General features: G+C 42.3%; 1 protein-coding gene across 6 annotated transcripts in view; it reads left to right on the plus strand.

Annotated features, from left to right (window-relative positions):
* COBL (cordon-bleu WH2 repeat protein) overlaps window positions 1-21351 on the plus strand; it is a 235645-nt gene that overhangs the window by 86728 nt on the left and 127566 nt on the right. For 4 of the 6 annotated variants that reach the window (XM_029062151.2, XM_029062154.2, XM_029062155.2 and 1 more), the window contains exons 3-7: window positions 523-733; window positions 3640-3868; window positions 6959-7003; window positions 11478-11572; window positions 13762-13836. In XM_029062151.2, coding sequence (XP_028917984.1) covers window positions 523-733; window positions 3640-3868; window positions 6959-7003; window positions 11478-11572; window positions 13762-13836 — 655 coding nt within the window. The remainder of the gene's footprint in view (window positions 1-522; window positions 734-3639; window positions 3869-6958; window positions 7004-11477; window positions 11573-13761; window positions 13837-21351) is intronic. The other 2 variants (XM_039911704.1, XM_039911705.1) reach the window with 2 other exon arrangements.

Consider the following 21351-nt stretch of genomic DNA (forward strand, 5'->3'; position numbering starts at 1 on the left):
CAAGAGGCCTTCCGTTCCCCCAGCTTGCTTTCCCTTCTGCAACACTTATTTCTTACTTCCTCTAGACTGTAAGCACCTTGTGGGAAGGGATCTTGTCTACCAACTTTATTGTATTGTAATAATGATTATGCTATTTGTTGAGCACTTACTATGTGTCAAGCACTGTTCTTATACTCTCCCAAGTGCTCAGCTCACAGTAAGCACTTAATAAATACCAGGGATTGATTGATTGACCTCACCTTCGGGGAGTGTAATCTTTGAAGATGGAGAGTTCTGTGTATTTATAACTTTTACATATGTTTTTATCATTTCTATCTATGCTCTTACTCTCTCTATTATTATCATTATATATTTGGCAAATCATCTCCTCAGTAAGTTCTTGAGGTCAGGATCGTTCTTCTGTTGATCAATCCCTAACATCTCGTACAATGCTTGGTGCATAGTAAGTACACGGTAAGTATAGTTGCTCAATCAGCACGAAGAGTGATGATGATCATTTTCTCTCTCTCTCTCGTCTGACAGGAATGCAGTGATGGACCTCTTGATTGAGCTTTGCAAACAGTGCCACTTAAACCCAGCCCAACACACCATCGAGCTCTTTCCTTTGGAGTCTGATCAACCTTTAAGTTTCAAGCCAAACACTTTGATAGGGACACTGGATGTGCATACTATACTGCTGAAAGAAAAAGTCCTTGAAGAGAAGAGTAAACCACCGCTTCCTAAGATGCCTGAGGTTAGCAGAGTATGGGTTATGGATTCAAGACAGTAGGATCTTAGTGTTGGGACTTACCGCCTCTTTTGCCTGAGACATTTGTTTTTGTTTTTCATGGTATTTGTTAAGCACTTACTATGTGCCAGACACTGTAATAAGAGCTGAGGTAAATAGAATATAAGCAGATCAGTAGATACAGTCCATGTCTGACATAGTGCTCATGGTCTAAAGGGGAGGGAGGTCAGATATTTAATCCCCCATTTCTAAAGATGAGGAAAGTTAGGTGCAGAGATAGTAAATGACTGCTCAAAGTCATATAGCAGGCAAGTGGCGGAACTGAGATTAGCACCCAAGTATACTGACTCCCAGACCATGCTCTTTCCACCCGGTTCTGCTGCTTCCCAAGCCAAGCTCAGGAGAACCAGAAATGGTGGAAGATGGTTAATAATAATAATTGTGATATTTGTTAATTGCTTACTAGGTGACAGGCAGATACGAGCAAATTGGGTTGGACACAATTGCTGTCCCACATGGGGCTCACAGTCATAATCCCCATTATGCAGATGAGGTAACTTCTCTGTGTCTCATTTAAGTAACTTGCCCAAGGTCACACAGCAGGCCCGTGGCTGAGCCGGAATTAGAACCCAGATCCTTCTGACCCCCAGGCCCTCTCCATTAGACCAGGCTGAAACCAGAGATGGAAAGAAGTGTCCAGGGCTGGGAAGGCCGAGACGTAGCAGGCTTCCTATACCAGATCGGAGAGGAAGAGGGCAGGAGCCAGCCAGGTTAGCTGGCATTCATTCAATTATTCAATTATATTTATTGAGTGCTTACTTTGTGCAGAGCACTGTACTAAGCACTTGGAAAGTATAATTCAGCAATAAAGAGAGACGGTCCCTGCCCACACAGGGCTAAGCTAGCAGCAAATTGGAAAGCAGAGGGCAAGACTAGAGGGAGACATTTTGTGAAACGGAATCAAGAGAAGCAAAACGGGAGTGATGGAAACTGGGAAGAAAGACTGGGAAACATCTGGCATGAGGATTGAAGAAAAGAGAAACTGGAGAGGGATGAAAAATACACAAAGTTGTACATGCCTCTCAGCTAGCAATAATTAAAATGTGGACTTGGTAAAGTTTTAACTTGAAAATGATATAAGGCCTCTCTGTTCTGCGGCAAGTGCATCCAGTTTCTAAATGGCTTCTTTTTTGTTGAGGATCCATAAAAACAATGGGGAATAGGCCTTCCTTTAAAGCACATTCTTGGCACAGATTTAGAGGTTAAGTCTGCCTGGAGTCAGCTATATTTTAAAAAGTACTTCTCAAGTGAAAACATCAATTTTTAAGCAATCTGCACTGGGAAAATAACCTGTGGCACCAACCTAATGTTTGCAGGGACCCTGAAGTGCAGACAAGTATAAAGTCTGTGGAACCATGCACATAACTAGCCCTTACTGAGAGCCTGTTTCCATAGCCACAATGTCAGATAACATCTTGGACTTCTTCAGCCCCCAAAGGGGATCGCTAATGACCCCAGGCAGCAGTAGATTTCTTCATGACTTGAATCTGCACACAGTAAATCTAAACCCTGGTGGCCAAAACAATGCCTTTGGATACTAATGGGCTTCTGGTCGTTGGAGACATATACTTCCAATATCATCCAAGATCTCTCTTCAGTGGGCACCCTGGCAGTGCTTTTCTTGAATGACTGAGAGCACTCTGGGTTTTTCTAAGCCCCCACCCTCTCCCCAAGTCACACCGCTGCCCTAGAGAGACTCCAGACAGGCAACAAAATAGTCCATCAGTAACAATATTAATAATTGTTGCATTTGTTAAGCACTTACTATGTGCCAGGCACTGTACTGAGCGCTGGGGTGAATATCAGCAAATTGAGACCGTCCCATGTGGGGCTCACGGTCTCAATCCCCATTTTTCCAGTTGAGGGAACTGAGGCACAGAGAAGTGAAGTAACTTGTCCAAGGCCACACAGCAGAGAGGTGACAGAACCAGGATTAGAACCTATGACCCTCTGACTTCCAGTGCCATGCTGCTTTCTCACTAATGGTACCTACTGAGCCCTTACTATGTGTGGTACACTGTATGAAGTACACTACAACAGAATTGGTAGACTCGATCCCTCCCCACGAGGAGGTTACAGTATGAAGGGAGAGGAAGACATTAAAATAGATTAGTGATAGGAATAGTGAGAACAGTTCTGAGTCCCTCATATCCCTAGATAGCTGTCAGTCCAGCAAACCCCAGTGTCAGCTAGCAGACACTTGGGAGAATGCAGTCAAAAATCCCCATCTGAAAGACTGAACCCAGTAGCTTTAGAAAAAAAAAAATTGTATTTTTTTGGTTTGACTGAAAATGAATTGGATGTATCCTATTGTACCCTTTATTCACCCCTTCGTCACTCCCACAGCACTTATGTGCATATGTATAATTTGTTTATATTAATGTCTACCTCCACTTCTAGACTGTAAGCTCCTTTTGTGTAGGGAACGTATCTACCAACTCTGTTATATTGTCTGCTCCTAAGTGCTTAGTGCAGTGCTCTGCACACAATAATTGCTCAATTAATATGATTGATTATCATATAATGAAGAAAAAGAGGGTTTGGAATATTCGTTCATTGAAAATAGTATTGCTTTTGTACCATCATTTTTCTGTGGGACAGACACTGAGATGAATTTATTTTTTGGTACCTGTAGTCTACTGTGCTTTTTCCCATGTTTTGGGAGAAGATAGTTTAACTCTTTTTAGAAAGGCAGAGTGAGCCTAGTGAATCTTAAATATTGCACTTTCCCAAACAGTACAGTGCTTTACACATAGTAAGCACTCAGTACATATGATTGATGGATTGATTGGGTCACCATGAGAAGGCACATTTTTAGCTGTGCTCTGGTTTTCTCTTCCTTACCGTTCCAGAAATCTGTGAGGCTGGTGGTGAATTACCTCCGGACCCAAAAGGCGGTGGTCCGAGTCAGCCCTGCGGTGCCTCTGCTGAACATCCTCCCCCTCATCTGTGCAAAGTGCGAAGTGCGTCCCGAGCACATCATTCTCCTCAGGGACAACATCGCCGGAGAAGAGCTGGAGCTTTCCAAGTCTCTGAACGAGCTGGGGATCAAGGAATTGTATGCCTGGGACAACAAGCGAGGTGAGGGGTTGATTTCTGCCACATGGTACGCTGGGAAGTGTTCAGTAATACTGGGGCCTAGATTGTGTACCTATGATTGGACCTATTCCTTGTGAAAAAAAAAACTTCAGCTGTATTTGAAACTCCTTTATGTAATTGTTCATGCAGGGCTCGCAAGTTCACTTCCATTATCACAGGAGCTAAAGTTTAATCTTATCCATTGCCTGTGACAGTTGTGATTACAGCAGTCCCGGAAACCTGATGAGTTTAGCCTCAAGATTCAGTCAGTCTTATTTATTGAGCGCTTACTGTGTACAGAGCAATGTACTATGAGCTTGGGAGAGTATAATAGAATAGTATAACAGACTCATTCCTTGCCCACAATGAGCTTGCAGTCTAGAGTGGGAGACAGATATTAATATAAATAAGTTACAGATATGGACAGAAGTGCTATGGGCCTGGGAGGGGGGATAAATAAAGGGAGAAAATCAAGGTGATGCAGAAGGGACTTGAAGAAAAAAAAAGAAGGCTTAATCAGGTAAGTCCTGTTGGAAATGTGCCTTCAGTAAGGCACTCGAGTTAGGGCTTCAGGGCCATATTTGAAATCTCTCTCAGTTGGCAGTGCTAAACTTTTACAGTGGTCTCAGCCGGCACCTGTTCACCCAACAGGTAGCATTGAGACATCACAGTCGTTGCAACAGAGGGAAAAGGTAACAGGTAAAGAAGACCTCCATTTTTGACCAGCCCGGTTCTTCAAATGAACAAATCTTTTCCATTGATGAAAAAAGCCTAGATTGGTTTTGTGTTTTTAAACTTAATGGAAAGTCATTTTGTTTTTCTCTGTGTGGAAATCTACAAACCCAAAACTGTCCATAGTCTGAGTTAGTAGAAAACCGTCTGATTTCCATGTAGATGTCAAAAATTCCCTGATTGTCAGAATTCATGAATAGCAAGAATAGTAAGAGCTGAGTTATAGTTTGTATTCACACTGAAATTCACTCAGGCTCTTACTTCCATCTCTTTTCAAACTCTTCACATTTTACTCTTTCCTGGCCTAAAGGCCCCAAAACTCTGATTTTTAACTTAAACTGGCAGGGAGATCTTTTTTTATGTGAGGTAGATTGAGAGAAGTAATGAAATATTTGTAGACAATGACAGACGGAGGGATACAGTTCAGGCACAGTGACGCACAGAAAGAGGGACTGATAGATTACAGTCCCTCAGTCCCTCAGCCAGACTGTTTTGGAACAGAGCCATAGTGGCAGAAAAAGTACGGTAAACTCTAGAACCACAGCTGCCACCTCCAGAGAACTTGGCTCCCTGGAGTTCCTGCCAAACTATGTGGAGGGGAGGACAGTAGAGAGCTAGTCACTGGGGCTACAGTATCTTTTACTTTCTCTTATCACTGCTGCTTTCTTTCTCCCCCTCTAGACTGTAAGTTCACTGTGGGCAGGGAATGTGTTTACTGTTCTATTGTACTCTCCCAAGCGCTTAGTACAGTGATTTGAGCACAGTTAAGTACTTAATAAATATGATTGAATGAAAGAACAATAGAACAGAGTTAACAGACAGGTCTCCTGCCCACCATGAGCTTATCAGTCTAGAGGTCCAGAGCGTTAGGGGAAGGTTGGGTTGCGTTAGGGGAAGGTTGGGTTGCGTTAGGGGAAGGTTGGGTTGCTTTTCTCCTCAAAGGATCATTTTGTCCGTAGTCCTGCTTGGACAGGGAGAAGTAGATTCCAGAGATGATCGGGGTTAAGTTGGAGTACAAGAGATATATGCCGCCTGCAGGTCTCATCTGTCTCATACCTTCTAGCCAACAATGCCTGGAGCTGTCTCTGTGTCTGTCAGAAAGCTTAAAGTCAGCTAGGATGATGAGACAATAAGGCAGCCTGATCAAAGGATTTGGGACTGGAAAAGTTACCAAATGTTTCTGCTTCAGAAAGCCCCCAGTCTATTAAAATCTGATTCCAGTAACAGTAGCGGAGGATCTTGAAGCCCATCATAATATATTATACCTCACATAAAACAATTCTAGAATAACCAATCCTCTTTATTTCCTTTTTTCCTAGAATCATTTTTAACAACTAGGTTCAGGATTTTCCTTTTTAAGACCCAACTGTATTTGGTCTTTTTATTTTGTTCTATTTTATTGGTATGGATATGTGTGCTATTAGGTTTGCATTATCTGTTGGAGGGGCAGAAACACTTTTTTAGAAAAAAAAAAGTACTAATTATGTATGTTGCAGAGGTTCATATCTGAGTAATAAGGCACAGATAGTATCTAAGATAATTGCCAAGCATTCTGACAACCTGAAAGGTAAACACAGTAAACACACGGAAGAAGTCACATGAAATCCTGTTACCCATAACAGAAAACAATCCCAAGTAAATAATTTCCTGGAATATACTACCGCTTCCCAGTATGTAAAGCGGCTAAGATGTTGGCTCCCACTTATGCTGCCAAAGGATTCATTCTCAGCTGTTTCCACCTCTGGCCTTTCACAATTCTAGCTTGATAGCCACCAAACAATCCTAAAGAACCAGCCCTGTGATGTAAAGCAAATAAATTGGCTTCCAGGTTCTTTGGGGGACTGAGTTTTTCCTTCACCTCATGAAGGAAAAGGTTGTTTTGGTCTAGAGTTCTATGATTTCCTCCCACACCCCACCTTATTCCCTCCTGCCTAATGTTTCTTGAGATAATTTGCCCAAAGTCAAAGTTCAGGGCCCCAGGTGGCAAGTGAGAGCAGATAGGGATTGGTTTTTCTCACAACGTGAATTGCTCTTCTCTGTCTCCTCCCATGAGCCTTTAAACATTCACTCTGAAGTCTGGGGACATGATTCGCTCAAAAGAGAAGCTCTGCTGCCATCTGCTTCCACCGTTGGTCTTAGCAGTTGAGGCAGAAGCTTGCATGAATGAAAACCACAAATTCCTCTCGCTAAACACCCTTCCCACTTCCTCACCAAGCTCCTCTCCCCCTGCCTGGGCCCTGGTGAAGCCTGCCTGGTGGTTTTGCTGGAGACGCGGGTTCTGAAAAATGAGCGATGCCTTGGGTCAGGGTCTGCTGTAGATCTATAACCTGTCTGTTCTTCTCTCATTACGTACCCTTCCAGTTCTTCAGACCAAAGCTCAGTCTGAACCTTCCCTGATCTATCAAGGTAAAGTCCAGCGAAGACAGTGTTTACTCATAGCTTCTGCTTTGCATGTCACGGGGCTAGGATGCTGTGAGGAGACTGAGGCAAAAAAACAAAATACCCAAAAAACTGCAGCAAGAAAAGTAAACAAAAGGTTTTCATTGCCTGGTTTCATATATACATATATATATATACACACACACATATACATATATATATATATATTTCTGTCAGGTTGCACGTCTGGTTGCCTTGTTTATGCTGTGATTTGTGCGGCCATTCCTCCGAAGTGGTGGAAGATGACTTAGCAAATGGAAAGTCTATGGACTCTTGATGCCTCTCAGATGATTTTAAAACTTTGGGGCCACATAGTTTTCAAAAGTAAGACAATTGAACCTGCTGTCTCAGGGAAGGGAATCTTTTTTTAGCAAAAACGGTGAGAGGATCTCATTGTCAGGATCAAAATTACATCTTTGTTGAAATATAAGTAATCATTCCAGATAGGCCAAAGAAACCCTTTACCGGCATTTTGACTTAAAACCTATAATGATTGCTCACTGGAAAATCTCTTGTTGAAAAATAAGACATTAGCTGGAGACAAATCCCCTGTCTGTGAGCAACAGTTCTGTTGTCACTTTACACTAACCGTGTCCTCAAACAGAGTTGTACAGTGTAAACACAGAGACTCCCAGAATGTCTGTAGTGTGGGCGACTACCATTTGACAGATATATGTGCATAGGAAATGTTGACTGTGGTATTTAAGGGCTTACTATGTGTCAAGCTCTCTACTAAGCAGCAGAGTATTTTCAATCTAATCAGATCTGACACAGCCCCTTCCCCACACCAGCTCCCAGCCTAAGGGAGAGGGTGAATTGGTATTTGCATCCCCATTTTACAGATGAGGAAACTGAGACACTAAGAAGTTAGGTGACTTTTGCAAGGCCTCAGAGCAGGCAAAATGGCAGAGATTAGAATCAGGATCTCCTGATGCCTCGTTTCGTGCATATCTCCCACTTGTTTCAGCACTCTGTTTAATGCTCTTTCCATTAGTCCACACTGCTTCTCTAAGAAAGATTATGTGACCCAAGCATGAAAATTCCATGATGCCACTGTGTCCAGGGACCCAAATGACCAATTGAGTCCAATTCCCCCCACTAAATTGCCACTTACCAGCTGTGTGATTTTGGGCGAGTCACTTAACTTCTCTGTGCCTCAGTTACCTCATCTGTAAAATGGGGATTAAGTCTGTGAGCCCCACGTGGGACAACCTGATTACCTTGTATTTACCCCAGTACTTAGGACAGTGCTCAGCACATAGTAAGCACTAAACAAATACCATCATTATTATTAATTATAATATTATTACCCTGAGAACTTTCTCTGGATGTTGGAGCCTCTAGCCATCATTCCCTCTCCTACATCTGGTTGGGCAGGGACTGCCAGGGATTGGCAGGACACTTTTGGAAAATGGAGAGGCAAAATCCCCTAAATTAGATGGGATTACTATCTTGGATTTCCTTGGCTGGTATATTCTCTTTATATGAGTAAGTGGAAGGTATTATGATGGCACACGTTTGTGAGGAGAGCATGGGCCGGAGGGTAAGAAGGACCTGGGTTCTAATTCTGACTCTGCCACTTGTCTGCTGCATGAACTTGGGCAAGTCACTTCACTTCTCTGTGCCTCAGTTACCTCATTTGTAAAATGGGAATTAAGATGGTGAGGCCCATGTGGGGCTTGGATCGTGTCCAGCCTGATTAACTTGAATCTACCCCAGGGTTTAATACAGTGCCTGGCACATAGTAAGCACTTAAAAAATGCCATAAAAAATTAATAAAAGAAAAATATTAGCCCCAAACCATGTTTAGCTCCATATCTGACATCCTGGATGCTTAAATAAGTCACATCAATATTAATTCAATATTCCACCTATAATTCAATTTAGAAGTAAACTAAATTTTGTTTTGTGTCTCTCCCTAAAAATCAGTCTGAATCTGTGTGTTGCCACTAGAGAAGTCTCCTTAAAGGAGAGTTCACTTTTAGATCTGGGGAAACTAGTTTTCTTCCTCGAGTATCTTCACAGCAGCCTTTAATTTCAAGGGGAGTTACATATTTCTGAGGTCACTTTTAAGAAATAAACCAGATGAAATTTAGAGAAGAATTTAATGAAGATGCGCATCTGGCCTGGCTGTGTTTGGCAGGGCTTTTCTGTGTATAATTTTTGACTTTAGCTAACATTACAAGTTAGGCTTATGTTTATGTTCCGTCGTTTCTCTTCAAGCATATTGTAGTGTGCTTAACTCTCTTTACTAGCCAAAATAAATATGCATCGTTACATGGATACTGCATGCAGTGGTATTTGAAAGACAGTTTCCTACAATTTGGAAAATAATAATCTTGTGTAATTTTGCTTGGGTTATCTACCTCTAAAACTAAACAACATTAATTCCATTGACAGTTTTTCTTCGTCGAACTTTCAGCCTTAATAGGATGAAAAGCCTGGAAGTTTGCTAAATACTAGATACGCTAATTTAGAGTGACAACACATGTTGCAGATCTTAAGGGTAAAACCCTTCAAAAAATGGGATTGTGGAACTTTTTAACAGTGAAGTATGGTAATGAAATGAACATATTCTTTGAAAGTGTTTTAGAATTTTTTTTTACAACTTTTTCATCTTCCTTATTTTCCTCAACTTTCTGTATCCTTCTCTCACCCCCTATGCAGGCTTTCCTACTCACCAAATTCATTTAAATCTCCAGTCACCACAGCTCCCTTGTCCTTTCCTTCTCTACCCCTGCTACCTCAGATATGTCCTTCCTCATTCCCTCCATGCCCTTCTGTCCCAACCTGATCAGCCCTCCCCCTACCTTGCATGGCTTTTACTTTGTTTTTTTAATCCATTTTCCCCTCCAGCCATCCCTGCTTTTGCCCTTCTTCATGGATCTCTCTCAGCCTACACTCCCCAGGACCCCTCAACAGGACCAAGGAGGAATGGAAAGGGTGAAGAAGCAGAGATCCTCTTTCATGCCCCATTACTCATCTGCTCTTGCCCCAACCTCCCTGACCCATCCTCCCACCACAGGGCTTTGAGTTCCCGGGCCCACTTATAGGAACCATCATGGCAAAGATAGCTGCGTCAAAATAAGAAGACTTGCAGGTCTGATTCTATTACCAGGCTAGTGGAGAGGGGTCTGTGTAGTTGTTCATTTTTACAATAAAGAAATCTGGAATTAAATGCATCCTATATTGATGTCACTTGGGAAAAACAGAATATCCTATACAATACTTTCTGGCTGGCTATGTGGACGTAGACAAGGTTTGGTGATATTAGCTTTGCTGTTCTTCTGTAAGATTTAGTAATAGTATAGATCACGTTATTCCGGTTCCGTGTGCCTTGGGGTTCACTAAGAACCCAGCAAAATACAATTTAGCTAATAAAGTTCCCTTTAAGTGAAATACCCTTTAACTAAGAACTGGCATTTGAAACTGCTGAGATCTTTAAAGCACTTCCTTTTGATGAAGACCTGTCAAATAACAATCCATAAAGTGCCCCCAAAAGACGATTATTACACATACTGTAAATGTTCCTCTCTTTGAATGACTTTTTTCATGAGAGTGGTCTTTGGTACTCAGTCCCGAATTTGTCGTGACTAGAAAATTGTAGCAAATATGGGGGAGTTCAGAAAAGGAACAGCGAAGTGATTAGGGGGAGTGGAAGCACTGACCTACAAAGGAGAAGGAAAAGCAGTTATGGTTGACTAAGCAAAAGCAAGGAGTCAGAAATAGTACTTTTTTTAAAGAAACACTGAGTGAATGGAAGACAGAGCCAAGGGATCTGTAGGCATCAAGGACATCCCCTGAGAGGAGCAAACACTGAGGAAAAGAAGAGCTGAGAAATTTCAAATAAACAAAATCCACCAGACTGTAAAATTGAAGGGAGAAGCCTTGTTGTCCCAGCTGAGATGATGGATGAAAGGATCCAATAATGTGAGCCTTGCACTATTTCTCATTTTAGTGATTTGATTCCCGTAACAGAAAACAAGAAGATTCCCAAAGAGGGGATGTATTGCTTTCTATCATTAATTAGCATCCTTGATTGCAGGAATTAACTCAAGCATGGCAACAAATGGCTGAGTTTTTGTAGGGATGAGGATTTAAGAAATATTTTCATTTTAAGCACCATTGTGCTCTTGAATCTACAAGAATGATACCTCTCTCCCTGAAATGTGTCGGTGAACCTCTGCAACTGAGAGCTGCATTCTATTTCTTTTCAGGCCTGCCGGTGGCAGAAGGTGTTTGAAATGAAGTGAAAAAATTTAAACTAACTGTGTCTGGTCTCTTTCCCCTGACTGGCTAATGTTTTCAAAAATAGAGGATTCATTTAGAATTTCTGAGGATTTTAAAAATGGAATTATGCGGGATTGCTTTTTTTAAAAAAAATCAAAGTATAGTTACAGTTTCTTGGGGTTTTTTTCTTTTTTTGGTATAATCTTTTCAGAAACCACCAGAAAATCTTCATTCGGCACTGACACAGAAGACAGAGAGAAGAAAAAATTTCTGGGATTTTTCAAAGTGAATAAAAGAAGCAATAAGGTAATTGTTAATCAAAATTGGGTTACTTTTCCTTGCACAAAATAACTTTTCTTTCCACATGCCTGCCACCTTTCCTAGGTATTTTAAGTAATGGGTGCTTTGTTTTTGAGACCGTGAATCTCTGATTGGGCGAGGTGGTTAGTCCATGCCCTGGGACACCTCTGAATGATGGATCAGAATGTTTCTGACTGTGGAAGAACATTTCAGTCACAAAAACCTCTCAGGTATTTGTGCCTCATATTTGATCTTGCCACTATTGGGAGTGTTGCTTTAAAACGGGGTGCTTGACTTTATTCTGCATGCATGGCAAAACTGTAGTTGTCTTTCCAGAGAGTTATGGGGTACTCAGATCTCTACCCTTTAAGCACTTGATATTTACCCCACCCTCACTCAGGCCCTCAGCACACTTATGTCTTGTCTTATGCTGACGAGTCGTCTCCGACCCGTAGCGACACCACGGAGGCATCTCTCCCAGAGGGCCCCACCTCCATCTGTTATCGTTCTGGTAGCATTTCCAGAGAGTTTCCTTGGTAAACATACAGAAGTGGTTTTTCCATTGCCTCCTTCCACCCAGTCAACTTTAGTCTCCACCCTCAAGCCTGTCCCGTGCCGCTGCTTTCCAGCATAGGGGAGTCTTGACTTGTAGCAGTTGGCCTTCCATTTGCTAGCCGCTGGCCAAGTTAGGAATGGAAAGGGTAGGCCTCTGCTTGACTTTCCCTCCTGGAGCAGAGACTGGTAGAGTGCTGGAAACTCTCCGGGTGCAACCCTGAGAGGGTCGGCACTTATGTACATAACCATAATTAATTTTAATGTCTATCTCCCCTTCTAAACCGTAAGCTCCTAATGGGCAGAGAATGAGTCTGCCAACTCCGTTGTATTGTGCTCTCCCAAGCTCTTTGTACAGTACGGTGCATACAGGAAGTGCTCAATAAATACCACTGATTGATTTATAACAGAACTCTTTGGAGAGTTTAATCTGTTTGCTGGAATCTCTCACTGGACTATTCCTTCCTTCCGTTTTTTTTTTAAATGGTATTAAGTGCTTAATGTTAGTTTATGTGATTTTTTAATAGCTTGGAACATTTACCAAGCACTATAAAAATACTTCACAGAGGCACTTATTTTAATGCTGCCTGCGTATTTCCCTTAGGTAGTGTATTCTAAAAGTAGTTCATTTTTAACCACAAAAAAACTTGGGTTTTTTTTTTCTTTACTACTTAAATATTTCTTCCAGCAATTTCACCACTAAACGTTTATTTTTGACTAGTGTAATGGTTTGGTGGGAGCCTCGCATAATCCTGATCTTTAAAAAAATATTAACCCCGAATTGCATTCAAATATAGTAATACGTAACAGTTGTTCCCACAAGATTAACTACCAGAACTTCTCCAGGAACAATAATGTGTGAACTGTTTTGGGACATGCACAGCTTGCAAGATTCAAAGGGAGGCTAAATGGTCCTGTTTCTAAAAGCTATCCTGTGTCTCCTGATTGGAGCCCTACCGCAATCCTTTCTCATTTTCTCTCTCTGTTTTTCTCTACAATTTTGAATCTGCCTCACTGAAGATGGGAAATCTTGGGTTGGATACAAAACAGTGGTCCCTAACTCCTAACTCTTAAGCGTGACGTAGTGGATAGAGCCTGGGCCTGGGAGTCAGAAGGTAGTGGGGTTCTAATGCCAGCTCTGCCAGTTGTCCGCTGTATGACCTTATGCCCAAATCACTTCACTTCTCTGTGACTCAGTTACCTAATCTGTAAAATGGAGATTAAGAATGTGAACCCCATGAGGAACCAGGACTGTGTCCAACCCAAATTACTTGTATTCTCCCCCCACAGTGCTTAGTACAGTGCCTGGCACACAGTAAGTGCTTAACAAATGCTACAATTATTATTATTAAGTTGTAAAGAAGTCAGGGGATGGGAAGAAGAAAAGACAGAAAAGTAACATCGTACAATTCTGAGGAGGAAATGAAGACATCTTGGCAAAGATGAAATATTCCTAGCCAAACCCAACCGAGCATCACATTTCCTAACCATATCTTTACCATATCTGCTCATATTAATGTGTTGGGGTCTTTTGCTGTTCGTTGGTTTGTTTCTCTCTCCCCTCCCCTGCCCTCCAACCCCATTCTCCTTATTGTACACACACTACAATGATGCGGTTCTTTGGTTACTTGCTTGTATTTTAGGCCGGAGAGCAGGAGGTGCCGAGTGTGGACTGTGATGAGGGGGCTTTAAAATCTGCAACTGAAATAAGCCATAATGTAAGTACTAACCCTGCGTGCAGGTGCTTGCACTAACCACACCCACAAGGCTTACCTGCTGTCCCGGGGGCTTGAGAAAAAGAAGGTCGAGATTGTTTCTTTGTTGGCTCTCCAGGAAAGGCATTTAGATGACTCTAGGATGATGCTTAGTTTGTTTATTACTATTTTATCCTTCCAGAAGGGTTAATAGTCACTGCCCATTAAAGCCAGCCCTTGGTGGTTTGGGTGAGGTTTGGAGAATGTGGGTGAGGGGATTTAGGAATGAATTCAGGAAATGCAAAAATCACAGTGGCTTAAGCAGGGCGCCACCCACTACCGAGTGACACTCTGTGCAGAGAGTGGCCACGTAACCTTGAAGTAACAATCACAAAAACAATGGTGTTGCGTCTCTAAGGTGTTACTAATAATAATGTTGGTATTTGTTAAGCGCTTACTATGTGCAGAGCACTGTTCTAAGCGCTGGGGTAGACACAGGGGAATCAGGTTGTCCCACGTGGGGCTCACAGTCTTCATCCCCATTTTACAGATGAGGGAACTGAGGCACAGAGAAGTGAAGTGACTTGCCCACAGTCACACAGCTGACAAGTGGCAGAGCTGGGATTCGAACTCATGAGCCCTGACTCCAAAGCCCGTGCTCTTTCCACTGCGCCACGCTGCTTCTCACCCTCAGTACTACACACCCTCAGTCCCTCTGGAGGGGTATATAAGCAAACACCTCCTTTTATCTAGTCTCTGATATGTAATTATAAAGTGACAAAAGGGAGAGAGCATGTTTCAAGCACAAATAAAGGAGACCATCAGTTGCATTTATTGGGTGTTTACTGTGTGCAGAGCACTGTACTAAGCACTTGGGAGAGGTCAGTACAGTAGAGTTGAGAGGCAATGCTAGACACAGCCATTCCCTTGGCCTAGAGGAAAGAGCATGGGCCAGGGAGTCAAGGGACTTGGGTTAGAGAAGCAGCGTGGCTCAGTGGAAAGAGCACGGGCTTTGGAGTCAGAGGTCATGGGTTCTAATCCCACTCTGCCACTTGTCAGCTGCGTGACTTTGGGCAACTTCTCTGTGCCTCAGTTACCTCATCTGTAAAATGGGGATGAAGACTGTGAGCCCCACGTGGGACAACCTGATGACCCTGTATCTACCCCAGCGCTTAGAACAGTGCTCGGCACATAGTAAACGCTTAACATTATTACTAACAGATATTGAATCCCATTTTACAGACAAGGTAACTGAAGTACAGAGAAGTTAAGTGACTTGCTCAAGGTCACACAGCAGGCACCTGGCTCATTGTGGGCAGGGAATGTGTCTGTTTATTGTTGGATTGTACTCTCCCAAATGCTTAGTACAGTGCTCTGCACACAGTAAGCCCTCAAAAAATGTGATTGAATGAATGAATGAACCTGGCAGAGTGGGGACTAGAACCCAGGTCCTCTGACTCTCAGGCCTGTGCTCTATCCACTAGACTATGCTGCTTCCCAGGGTAAAAGCCCTGGCTTGATCTCACCCATTGCTGATTCATATTCAGCATCTGGTCAAGTATGATTTCTAGTTTTGTGTGTGTTTTACCTCAGTCAGCCTAACCAGCTGTGTTTTCCATCATGTATTTGTTTTGGGGTTTTCCCCCCCACCCCCCTTAATTCAGGCCCTTGTTCCTGTCCTAATTGAACTTCATTCATATGAGTAAGCCATTTTTCCAACTTGGTCACTTTGGATTTCCTTCTTGTTTTCCAAGGCGTTAGCAATCCTATCCAAATAAGTACCGTATCATGTAAACTTGAAGAATATGCTCTTGATTCTTTCAGGTTGTCAGTGCAGACAGATATACTCTACTATTTGCCCTATCCTAGTCTGTTTTAATGTGAGTGTCAACATGTCCCCGCCGTCCCACCACTGCCGACCGTAAACTACTTAATGACAGCGAACATGTCTACCAACTCTCTGTTATATTGTGCTCTCCCAAGCACTTAGTACAGTGCTCTGCACACAGGAAGTGTTCAGTAAATGCATTTGATTGAGATATTGAATTGGATCAGAGCTAGGGCCAATCTTTTTTTTTTTTAATGGCATTTGTTAAGCATTTATATGTACCAAGCCCTGTACTAAGTTCTGGGGTGGATACAAGGTAACCAGGTTGGAGACAGTCCATGTTCCATAAGGAGCTCACAGACCTAATCCCCACTGTACAGATGAGGTAACTGAGGCCCAGAGAAGTGAATTGCCCATAGTCAAACAGCAGTCACGTGATGGAGCTGTGTTTTGAAGCCATTCATTTATTCATTCAATAGTATTTATTGAGCGCTTACTATGTGCAGAGCACTGTACTAAGCGCTTGGTATGTACAAATCGGTAACAGATAGAGACAGTCCCTGCCCTTTGACGGGCTTAGCGTCTAATCGGGGGAGACAGACAGACAAGAACAATGGCAATAAATAGAATCTAGGGGAAGAACATCTCCTTAAAACAATAGCAAATAAATTGAATCGAGGTGATGTACATCTCATTAACAAAATAAATAAGGTAATGAAGATATATACAGTTGAGCGGATGAGTACAGTGCTGAGGGGATGGGACGGGAGAGGGGGAGGAGCAGAGGGAAAGGGGGGAGAAGAGGGTTTAAGCCAAGCCCTCTGACTTTGAGGCCCATTCTCTTTCTACTAGGCCATGCTGCTTCTCATCTCTGATATATGTTGGACTTTGCTCAATGTGTTTGCCACAGGTTGATCCAGGATATATTATCTCATTTTATCTTTTTCAATAAAGACTATGGTGTCATTCCTAGAAAAACAGTCTTTTCAGGACTAACTGCCTGAAAAGGTGCTTTGGAGCTAGGACTGTGTCCAATCTGTGCATCTGCTGTCTTTTCCAGGGTTTAACTCGTAGAAGCAACTTAATAGATATTACTGTTATCATCGCTACTATGAAAATTAGCCACTGGGAATATGTCAGACAATTTCCATAACAGAACACTTATAACATTAGTCGATTAGACTGTAAGCCCGTCAAACGGCAGGGACTGTCTCTATCTGTTGCCGACTTGTTCATCCCAAGCGCTTAGTACAGTGCTCTGCACATAGTAAGCGCTCAATAAATACTATTGAATGAACATTATTTGTCTCAAATCTCTAACCCTTCTTTTAGCCCCTGAGGTAGTAGTAATAGTACTTGTTAAGTGCTTACTTGGTGCCAAGCACTGTTTATAAGCAGTGGGGTAGCTTCAAATTATTGAGGTTGGACACAGGTCTGTCCCAGTGGGGCTCACACTCTTAATCCCCATTTTACATAGCATCCAAATAGTTACCCAATTACTACAGACAGTAACTTTTTTATTTAAAATTATGTATCCATGAGATAATCTGCCACTTAATTATAAAATAACACCAAGTGCTTTATTCCATCAAGAAGGAATAATTTAAGATTTTATTAACAATTGAAAAAAGCTCAGTGGATTTTGCTGTATCAGTTTTATGCTCTGCTATTCTAAGTGCTGTTTTAGAGAAATTTGTCCAAGTTTGCAAGTTTCTGAACACAGTAAGCACTCAGGTACCACGGATTGATTGATTCAGCTAGCCGGGAATGTTCCAAAAATCGCAGAGCTGGAAATTTGTGTGCCGTTAAGGCAATGTAGCGTGGAACTCCATGTGGGGTTTTCCTACCACACGGTGTCAGTGTTTTCATGGAAACTGGAAGAAACCTGATATTCCCTCAGGGAGAACTAAAATTAGCCCTATATATTTTGGGGGTCCTGATATTTTCATCAAGGATAAGAAAACATTTCCCAAGTGCTGAACCACATGTGTCTATAATGTGGGGCTTGTTGATGTCGTAAATCAAGTTGAGAAAAGACATCTAGAGAGTACAGCCACACATTTTGCACAGAGGATTGTTAATTCCAGAACTGAGTCTTGTCACAAGAGACTTTGGTCAAGCTTTAAAAATAAACAAACAAATAAAAACATTAGGAATAAAATGATCCAAGCGCCTTCAAATCCATGTGGTGCCCTTTAAGTGGGTTTTTCAAGCCATGTGGCTTCAAGTGTGTGTCAAGGGCATTAATGTACACAGCATAAACTAATGTTGCCTAAACTGTTGACAGGTGGTAAGATTTATAATTTGAAACCATTGTTCTTCCAGGCCATAGGAATGACTGCTAGTAGGACAATGCAGTGGAAGCAGGGTAATCCCTTATTAATTAACCGAGGCGATAGCAATTTACACGTTAAACTCTGGGAGAAAATATCCAATCAGGTGTCACCTCGAGAGAGAGTCTGTGCCCAAGTAATTCAGTTTATTCATTTTTCTGCACACCTCTCTATGTCTGCAGGCTCTTTGAAAGGTGAATATCAATTAGTATTTATTCGGCGCTTACTGTGTGCAGAGAACTGGACTAAGTGCTTGGGAATGTACAATACAGTATATTTGGTAGACCTGATCCCTGCCCATGAGGAGCTGGAAATCTACAGGGAATGTGGAGATTTAACTTTCTTGCCTCTTGATTCCCTCTTTGATTGTGATTGACCGGCAGACACAAGAAACAGCCAGGTTTCGGGCATGTCCCTACCAGTCTTTGTATATTTGTAGCCGGTAAAACTGGTAAAAGAACCAGTAGAGGAAGAAGACCATATTGTCACTGTTGGCCAACTGTAGTCGTTATAATGAATGACCCAGCAAGGTCTAATTGATTTCATAATCAAACTTAAATATTGTCACTTTTATAGATAGATTCAGAAAAGATCAATCCTATTTATTGAGCGCTTACTATGTGCAGAGCCCCATATCAAGGGGTTGGGAGAGTATAGTTCAACAGGATTAGCAGACATGTTCTTTGCCCGTAACCAACTTAATAGAAGATCTTTCTGTCTTATCATTTTGAGGAAATCTTTGAGCCATCGAGCAACTGAGATATAGCTTTTCTGTTCTCTCATACCATGCCCTTCTAAGGTCTGAAGAAGTAGTGCCTCATTGGTTAGATCATAGTTACTTATGGCATTTTGGAAACATCTACCCTGTGACAAGCACTGAAATAAACACTGGGGTAGAGTCATGATGTTCAGATGGGCATTATTCTCATTTTGCAGATGAAGAAATTGAAGCCCACAGAGTTTAAATAACTTGCCCAAGAACACACAGTTAGCCAGTGACAGAGCTAAAACAGAATCCAGGTCTCCTGATTCGAGCCCCTTACCTTTTTTTTTTTTTTGAATATTTGTGAAGTGCTTACTTTGTGCCAAGCACTGTACTAAGCCCTGGGATAGATCCAAGCTAATCAGGTTAGAAACAGTCCATGTCCCACATGGGCCTCGCAGTCTCAATCCCCATTTTACAGATGAGGAAAGTGAAACAGAGGAAATGAAGTGACTTACCTAAGGTAACACAGCAGACAAGTGGAAGAGACAGGTTTGGAACTCAGGACCTTTTGACCCCCTTCCCGTGCTCTATCTATTATCCCACACTGCTTTTCTTACTCTACCCACTTTCTTTTGTTAGCTCTGCATGAGGAAGTCAGGAAGTAAAGATTTCTCTCCATGACTTTTTCCGTGAAATGGAATGGGACCCAGGAAAAGTCACTTAACTGCACTGCCTCAGAATCTCTGACAGGCAGATGAAATAATGAACCTAGCTCCTACAGGACCTGGCATGAGTAGTGACACTACATTTCTATAAATACACTCAATTTACTATTTTTTCATAACAGTAATTTAAAAGTAGAGTGGACACCACTTAAGTTGTCTTGCCCGCTCTATTGTTTAGTTAGCCCCTTTGACATTATTCCTTGCATTTACTACAGCCACTGAGATTGGACAGACGAAATGGAGGTAACCTATGGAGGTGGAGGGGATGTGTGCAAGAAATAAAAATATCAGTGGTCTTACATATTTCAGCTTAATTAAACCTGGATAGAGAGGAAGAGAAAAAAGCAAAGAATCCAGGATGGAGCCCTAAAATGATGGGCACATGGATTGTTTGATGATTCTTTCAGTGCTTCTAACTGCTTGATAATATATACTGATGCAAATCTAGGAACATTATTATTCTGTGAATTTAATAACAATGTTTCATGGTTCCCCCAGTAAATCGTTTCCTTTTGCAGTGCTGCTTTCCTGTTTCTTGTCTGTCACTGACTAGGGAGTGTAGGCAATGAACCGTCCAACTCAGCCAACTAGTTATGCATTTACTGCATAAACTAGGCCAGGAGAAGAATTTCTTTCCCTTAATTTGTTGTAGCCCTATGCCTGAGAGGAAATGGAGGCAGGGTGAATATATTGGTTTGAGAAGTTTGGACAGGAATGGGAAGCTGGAGATGCAACAGTAGCTGAAGGGAGTCAGTAGGATGAATCTGAGGAGTTTTTTTAGGGATGGGGAGACCTGGGCATGTTTGAAGGCAGTGCAGAAGGACCTCTCAGAGAGTCAGTGAAAATAGTAAGAAAGGTGAGAAGGCAAGTGGACACAAGTGATTTTAGTAGATAAGAGATGGAGCCAGAGGCCCATAAACCATACCCTGCTGGGCCAGCCCAGCATCCACCTGGAAATCCAGCACAAATCTACTTTCCCTCTCGAGCATCTATCTGAGAAGCAACATGGCCTAGTGGAAAGAGCACGGGCCAGGGAATCAGAGGACCTGGATTCTATTCCCGGCTCTGCCACTTGTCTGCTGTGTCACCTTGGGCAAGTGACTTCAGTTTTCTGGGCCTCAATTACCTCATCTGTAAAATGGGGATTAAGACCGGGAGTCCCACGTGGGACATGGACTGTGTCCAACCTGATTAGCTTGTCTACCCAGTGCACAGCACATAACAAAAAAGTGACATTGAAAAACAAACTGCATGAATAGGGACGTATCCTCAAGAGAACATAACTATCCGTCGAATAATGTATCCAGGAGCCTGAAGACAATTCAGTTTATTCTCCACAAAACTTGTAATAGCTCTATTGGATCGTGGAATTAAATTCCAACGTGAACAGCAAATGGGGATGTCTCCAAACTACTTTTTATCAGGCAAACCTCCAGACATTGGCCATGCCTAATCGAGGACACCTAAACTGACAGTGAAAATGACTCAGAGATGAAAGGACTATTGGCTTTAAACCATGAATCGATTTGCACCCTTCTACTTTACCTTCTTGATTTCCTATGCAGCCCAACCTGTACATGAGAAGCAGCGTGTTTAGTGGACAGAGCTTGGGAGGCAGAAGGTCATGGGTTCTGATCCCAGCTCCGTCACTTGTCTGCTGTGTGACCTTGGGCAAGTCACTTCACTTCTCTGGGCCTCAGTTACCGCATCTATAAAATGGGGATTGAGACTATGAGCCGCATGTGAATCAGGGACATAGTACAACCTGATTTGCTTGTTTCCACCCCAGTGCTTAGTACAGTGCCTGGAACATAGTAAGTGCTTAACAAATACTATAACTTCTACTTTCCATCTGAGAGAATGGCACTTAAAATGACTTAAGTCCCCTTTAGCCAGTTTGTTGCATTTTTATGAGGTCACATGTGAGCTCCCCCATTGAGTCATCAC

The sequence above is a fragment of the Ornithorhynchus anatinus genome, chromosome 4 (genome assembly GCF_004115215.2).
Source record: "Ornithorhynchus anatinus isolate Pmale09 chromosome 4, mOrnAna1.pri.v4, whole genome shotgun sequence".
Lineage (NCBI taxonomy): Eukaryota > Metazoa > Chordata > Mammalia > Monotremata > Ornithorhynchidae > Ornithorhynchus > Ornithorhynchus anatinus.